The sequence below is a fragment of the Alligator sinensis genome, unplaced genomic scaffold (genome assembly GCF_000455745.1).
Source record: "Alligator sinensis unplaced genomic scaffold, ASM45574v1 scaffold49_1, whole genome shotgun sequence".
NCBI classification, from domain to species: Eukaryota; Metazoa; Chordata; order Crocodylia; family Alligatoridae; genus Alligator; species Alligator sinensis.
In genome coordinates, this window is record NW_005841970.1 from 1,179,640 (window position 1) to 1,187,407 (window position 7,768).

Here is a 7,768-nt window from a genome sequence, read left to right on the forward strand (position 1 = left end):
ACATATTTCTCCCTGCCTGGGTTGAATTTAAAGCAAAGTTGCTCCATTGTTCACAGGACCCCTTGCCCCATATACATTGACAGAAGCTACTGTTTACATGGACCTTTCATTCCTTCATTGTTTACTTATGGAAAATAAGGGGGAGTGACAAAAAGAGGGGAAAGAGGGAGGCACTGACCACAGTGCAGAACCAGTAACCTTGTCTTATGTGATCATTAACCTTGCTGGAAAATGCAGCTGGCAGTTCACTCTGTTAGCTGGTCATAGGATGTGAGGGTGACACACAGGCACTGCAGAGCCTTGCAAGGATTGTTTGATCTACTCCAAGTATTATCAAATACCGGTGCTACTTGCTGTGACTGCAAGATGAGATTCCCGCAGCTCCTTCACATTGTGTTTTTCCTCTTGCTGAGTCTACTTCTTACCACTGGCCAGAGACCAGGTAGGAATTGTGTCTTAATATTACTTTGTATTAATCTGCATGCTTTATGAAAGCACTTGGTAGACTTAAGATTAGTTTCTTGCTGTGAGATGTTTCAGGATTTTTAGGTACTGTACTACATTGGGATGTTTTTCTTTAAAAGCCCAATATATAACAGTAGTAGAGAGGATGCACCATACACTTGATCACTTTTAACTACTAGGAGGTCAAAAGATACTGGACTCAAAGCAGACAGATACGGTATTGCGATTCAGAACAAAGCACCATCAGATGCACTGTTCAGCTCCTCAACTGGGCAGCAAGTGCTCAGCTACATGGTACATTATGTTGGTATGGAGCATCCAAGGCATTTTAGCTTCAGCTTTTACAACAGAGTTGTCACTATGCCCTGATAAAAATCACAATGCAACAGAATGAAACTGAGCTGAAGGCAGGTCAATAGCAGCCATCGCTAGGTTGAGATGGGCAGATTGGGACACTTAAGGAGCAATCCATATGCAAAACGGTTGTAGAATTGATGCGAGCATTGAGTTGGAGGGGAAAGAAAGTTCTACCTGGCTTCAGTGCAGGTTTACTTACTGCTTTCCGTGGAAGATTAAGCCACAATCAAAACAGGTACCTGGTATGTCACAAACTTAACATATAGTCAGGGTTTTAGAAGGATAACATACAGAATCACAAGTCCAAGTAGTAGTTGGGCTCTAATCCTGTTTCTGCCACTGTCTCCCTGTCTGATCTTGGGCAAACTCTTATAGCTCTCATAGTTAGGCAGTTCAGGTAATTATACCAGCAGTCACTCCTTCCAAAGGAAATTCACTTTTCTCCTCAAGGCAAAGAGGGGAACCAAGGATTAGTGTAGCCCAGTGGTGGTTGCATTGCTGACTCTGCTGTTAAGTTTAATCCAATCGAGAAAGAAGCGTCTCAGATGTGGTCCTCCTTCCAAGCAAAGAGATGAGAGCTGCACTTGGTACTATGTCTGAGATGGGAAGGAATCAATGCTTTTGTTAATGAATATTCAAAAAAAGGTAGGCAGGGGGCTTTTAAGGACAAGGAGGGGAAGGTCTGAGAAAATGGAAAATGCAGTGTCAGAAGTCTGTCCACCTTTCTGTTGCTTTCCTGTTTAGTACTCAGAAGTACTTTACTATCCACAGATCCCTAGCTATCAGCCAGGGGGGAATCGTTAACCCACTTGTTCAGTGAACAACACTGATGTCCACTGTGAACCCTGCTTCCCGTATTCTTCGCAGTCATCAGTTGATTTGGGGAAAAAAAAATCAAATGATCACTGAAGCCTCTTGCTATTCCAACCCTGTGATCTGCCTTTCTCTTCTGACTTTCAGCTAACCTGGTCCTGCGCAGAAAACTACACAGACACAACTGCGCTCACAGGAGATGCATGCCTCTCCACTCCAGAGTGCCTTTCCCCTGAGGGATCTTCAAGCCGGTGTTGCTTTGCTAAATTTAGGCGATGGTAATTCATAAGTGTTTGGTAATAAAATCAGGCGCCAGGAGGATGTAATTATGAAAGCCTCTCCCTGCATTTCTCTGGAAAGGCTGTGTGGGCAGCTGAGCGCGCTCTCCAGGAAAAGCACATTTCTAAATTATACCTAGGTTTCAAAACAGTTGGAGGCACATTTTACTAACCAAACCACAGACATGATTTAACTTGGTCTCAAGTCTTTGTGATTTGTACTGAAAATAGGGCTTTTAAAAAGTCACAGCGGGGAAAAAGCAGTATTTGTTTAAACTCCATAGGAATCCAGTTTCACTAGGGACACTGGACATGACTCAAGGGTGCTCTGCAGAGCACATTTTGCATGGGAGTGAATTAATTCCTGATAAGGGACTGTCCTGCCTTAATTTTCCATCTTTGCCTCTCAATAGGCAAGTACAAACTCCCTCCTTTTCTCAGGCATTCAAGACTGAATACTCTTGGGTCTGTTAGATCTGAAAGGCTGTTTTGCTAAAAACACCTTCCAGTGCAATTATTTTCCCTTTTGCAATTTGTCTTTCAGGCAGAACACGCTCCAAAAGTTTTTTTTAAAAAGAAAGACATAGTTTGTGGTTAGACTTTGACTCTAGCCTGGACTTCTAGGTAATAGTTGTGACACTAACTTCCTGTGTGGCCTGAGGCAACTCACTTGATCCTTCCTTGCCCAAGGCATCCCTATCAATATAATGGCATTTATCTACTTCAAAGGGGTCTGTGAAACTTAATGTCAGCAAAGGGCTTTGAGGTCCTTGGATGAAAGCCTATGCAAGTACACAACATTAATGCTTTATAGATGATTACAGCATATGCATTCAAATACTAAGCAATTCTAGAAGCATGCAGGTAGAATATGTAAATATACTAGGGTAGGTAGGCATCAAAAGGATACCAAGAGTCCCTTTCAGGGAAGAATGCAATTTAAAGATAAATAAAACATGGAATCAATAGTTTTGCGTCTTCTAAACTCTTTGTTATATATCAAGATAATGCTGTAGCTCCAGGCATTTCGGTATAATAAATAAATGATGACAGAATTTGTACTAGGAGGAACAGAGAGATTTGTTTGCTCTGTTGACAGCGAGAAAAAACAAAGAGCAGAAGACACTTCTAAAAATGCCACAAGATATCCAGAATCTTACCTATGCAGTAATTAGTTTGCAAAAAATACACATCCACACCCCAAAATCAACTATCTAAGGATATCCTCACTCCCTCCCCACTAGATAGTGTTGGGCTATAAATACTCTTTGCATGTGTATATAGCATACATAGATCACAGGACACTGGTAAACTTGCAAGGCTAAGGACAGATTAAGATGTTTTCAGAATAACTCCAGATTTACTCCTGTATTGCTTTACCAAGGCAGAAATTAGCATATTTCAAGGTGCATGTTATAACACCTTGTTTTTTCCCCTCTCTCAACCATTGTGATTTCTTATTGGACATATGTCAATATGTTTAAGGAAACATCTTTCCAAATAATTATTCACTATTGAAGATGAAGGTCCATTTACATGTTGATTTCAACAGAAGACAGATTAGATGAGATTCCTCATCAGTGACAACGTAAACATAATCAGCTAAAGCAATCAGATCAGCTCATTCAGTAGGCAGCAGGTAAGTGAGCTGAGTGATAGGAAGGGACATAGAATTTAGGTCTAGGAGCAGGAGGCTTGTTGAGTCTACGTTGAATATCTTGCTTCAGTTCTGATTAAAGTAGTGAACTCAACACCCCCCTTCCCTCAGCGCCACATTTAGTATCCATAGGCTGGAGACTGTCTGTTCTGAGACCATCTACCTTTTCTCTAATGTGCCCCTGAAATAGTATATAATGCATTTGGCTTCAGATTGCATTGTCTGAGTGATAAATGTGCACTTACTGTTGTATTATTTTTCTTACAGAATATCAATTTGCTAGACTAAAAGCTATTTTCAAAGTTATCTGCTTTCATTTGTGGAGTTGATTTCTTGTAACAAAAAAGTCAATGACATAGCAAAACAATGCACTTGTTAATTCATAACCTATTGTACAGGCATTTAGTTAAAGATTGTTATAATCCTATTCTGTCAAGATGTTTAGGAATCCAGAGGACTTCACTGGGGGAAGGGAAGAGGAGCATTGAAGCTTCTCCTGAGTTCAGAGTTGTGGATTATCAGCAATTCCTTAAAATTTTAAGTGGGCTTTCAATTTCAGTTTACATTCCTGTCTAGTTTTAGGCCCCAACCCAACAAATATTTACATACCTGAGTAACTTCATTTATGTGAGTAATCTCATTGATCTCAGTGGAAGTACTCATATAAATAAAGAAGCTATTTGCATAATCAAGCAGAATTGAGCTCTTAGGCTCAATTAGATCTGGTTGAAAAACATCAAAAATGTTTGTCAAAATTTTGTCAGAATTTGAAATAATAATGAAAACATCGCCTGTGTTCAGACTTGATTTTTTGATCACTTCTACAACTAGAAAAAACCAAGACAAGATCTAAAACAGTCTTCTGTTGAAGTTTTTCAAAATTCACATTTTTAAGGAATTTTCCTATATTCATAGCTTGAGATGTCATGATTAATGTGTTCAAGTGCTGCATTAGATTTATAAAAGATCTCACAAATGCCTGTTTTCCTTCTCCCCTTCTTGTTGCAGAAGTAGATTCATAAAGTGCTTTTCATTGTTAGAGATATTTCCCTTTCAAATAAACAATTGATGGGCACACACATAGGTACTGAGTACAACATTTGTCCTTATGCAGCCATTAAAGTCCTGTAGGCAAGCAATTCCTCTAGAGAGGCCATTTCCAACACTTCCAAAAGCTGCATCCTCAAAGACTTGGAACAAAGAATCTGGCTGACTTTCAAGTGTTTGAGGGGGAAAATCACTTGAAACCTACTTAGAAGCAGCCACTATGATTTTGTGATTCCCCTAAATTTTGTAAAAGTTATAGGTAAATTCAAATGTCAAAAGCATGAAACGGATTTATGAGGCCCTTCAAAAGGACCATTCTGTCCAGTAGGATTTCTGATGACTTGTACCCATCAGACCAAATGAAAACAGACACACTGTCAACTGGAGAACCCAGGCTGTGGGTATCCAATATGAACTGGAAAGTCAAAAATCCCAATACAGAACTGTAAAATTCCATTTATGTTTTCTAAAATTAATATGTATGTATTGAATAATAATGGTATACTTTTTATGGGTTTTTTAGCATTATTATTTATTCATAGCAGCTGTAATGAGACAGTTCCTACCACAAGGTGTTTACAATATAGATAGACAAAGGAAGTACTATAATCTTCCTTCTAAGGATAGAGAATTGAGGCAGAGAGAGATTAAATGATTTGCCCAAAGTCACAACCAGGCTGAGGCAAAGCTAAAACTGAACCCAAATCTCCCAAGTCCCAACACAGGCACATAAGTTTAAAACAGTCTACTTAACCAATGTCCTATCATTGTAAAGACTACCTTTTATACCCCTGGAAACTGAGCTGTCACACTAGACCTTTCTAATGTATTTGAAAATTTGGTGTATTGGCTTTCACAACAAACACTGCACCCAAACAGCACAAGTAAAACAAACCACAAAAAGAAAATCTGTCTGATCCATCCTGATTTTCTGTAGTACATAGTTCCTCCAAGTCAAAGGAACACATGATATGGAATGTGGCACTACAGTGAAAGAGCCCTTATAAAGAAAGCAAGCCCTTCCTTCCTGGGCCAGAGGTTAAGAATGTTTGACTATTTTCTTTTTGTTGTTTTGTTTTAAAAACACATGCTCTTCACAGATCCTTGCAATTGCATGTCAGCAGGATTATAAAAATGGCACAAATCTGAAATAATGCTTTGCTGTCCAAAACCTTTAAGCAATCACACTAGTCTTGAAAAGCCTATATTTTCTTTATGTCAAAAGGTTGGGCTTTACTGAAGAGCAATTACTATGTTTAAAAATAAGCACAGCTTAACAAGATAATGATTTTTAATTTAATGTAATAGTGCTTTTGTCGTACAATTCACAATTTCTAACAGAAAGAAGAATGAAACAGAGAAGACCAATCAAGAAAATTGGCTATCTGCAGCATGCTAGCCAGTGCAGGTGTCCACATGTAAGCCATCATCTGTAAGCATTCAGAACCTTATCAGACTTGTATTGGAACAGCTTCACAGGAGTTTCAGATTTCTCTAAGTGGAGAAAAACAATGGACTCAAACATGACCTCAGTTTGGAACTGTGGAAAATCATCAGTGCCATAAAAATAGTCAACCATTTCAACACACCAACATATAGCCATGAGGGTAACAGTGAAATTGCTACTGAAAAAAGAAAGCTTTCCAAAATGAGAGCAGTTGTACCACTTTTAAAAGCTTTTGTTTTTAACAGGTGTTACTTACCTTTCACATGTCTATGTATACTTTTCTTTTTAGACATAATAGCAGAATATTAAAAAAACAAGAATTCTGAAGCAGCTATTTAATAATTACATTGTAAAGAATGAATATATAAGTTCTGGTGTTTTTAATGGTATTGTATGTTTATATATAACCATAAATATTCAGTTAATTTTGCTAAAATATTAAGAAAAACAAAATATAGAGGGCTACAGGTGCATGTTCATTTATGGATAGAAAAGATGTTAACTACAGTCTTGGAAAGCAAAATGACAAACTAGACTTTAGAAAATAATTTTGAATGTCTTTGTTCATTTTTAGTCATGTTGTATGTCACAAAAACATCTTAGTAGAAACACAGCTGGTAACCTTTGATTGCTACGTTTATAAAATAGCAAAGTGGCTGTATATTTTGTAAAAAAAATATGCACTTCAAGTATCGTGTTAATGTTTCATTTTAAATACACTTTGTACATTTTTAAATTTTATATTCTTTGCATATAAAGGGCCTTGCATCCAAAGATAATGGAGAACTGGTCTACTTCCTTTTATAAATTTCATATGGGATTGATATAAAAAAAATCCCCCCCAATTTCTGAAATAACTAAAAAAAATTAACTATGAGGTAACATTCTCAACAGTTTCTTAAAACACACTCTCTTTCTAAAAATATTGAAATAATTCTGATATTAGCAACTTATTACAAACTACTTCCACATACCTATCAGACAATAGAATACCAGGATGCTGTATCATGGCACCATGATAACATGACACAAGGCAGTTGCAATACAGCATCTTAATGTTTAATTAAATGCAAGTCTTATAAACCACATTAAGCCTTTTAAAAGTTAATTCTGTAGCAAGTAAAATTAAATTGTACAAGCAGCAACCTTGGCAGCAAAGAAAGTGGTCTTGTTTGAAGACCTATTTGAAGAGCAAAAGCCTAACCCAGCATTAACTCCTTCCTTGCAAAGATGAGTACTATCAACTAAAAACCCGATGCTCTGTTGAGTTTAAAAAGCACATAGGCTAGGGACAGAAATTACACAAACCAGTATAAGCAATCGGAAACCGGTTTAAATCTGTAACACAACAGAAGTTCAGTGCACATAAAACATTTTCAAAATGGCCAAAACTGGTTTAAAATAAACCTGGGTGGATGTAGTATCAGACTTAACTGATTTAGGTTACATCAGTTTATCAAAATTCTGTGCCAGATCCCCTCTAGATTCAAGTTAACTCACAGTCCCCTCAGCATCCCATGATGTTTTATACCTCCCCGAAAAACATTTTGATTTGTGTGTGTTTGCATAGTGTGCATAGAGGTGATTGCATAATGGCTTAAAATGAAGACTTACTCTTGTATATTGTGGGGGGCTGGGGGTTTGGAGGGATGTGGGGAGTATGGGTGGGTGGGTATGGGATTTGTGGGGGACACTGTGGGGTGT

At 37.8% G+C, this 7,768-nt stretch overlaps 1 protein-coding gene across 1 annotated transcript; it reads left to right on the forward strand.

Annotated features, from left to right (window-relative positions):
• Window positions 1-263: 263 nt before the first annotated feature.
• On the forward strand, window positions 264-6,825 carry APELA (apelin receptor early endogenous ligand). The gene is made up of 3 exons (XM_014518613.2): window positions 264-442; window positions 1,783-1,913; window positions 5,959-6,825. The coding sequence occupies exons 1-2, from the start codon at window positions 367-369 to the stop codon at window positions 1,869-1,871; spliced, it is 165 nt and encodes a 54-aa protein (XP_014374099.1). The 5' UTR covers window positions 264-366; the 3' UTR covers window positions 1,872-1,913; window positions 5,959-6,825.
• Window positions 6,826-7,768: the final 943 nt, after the last annotated feature.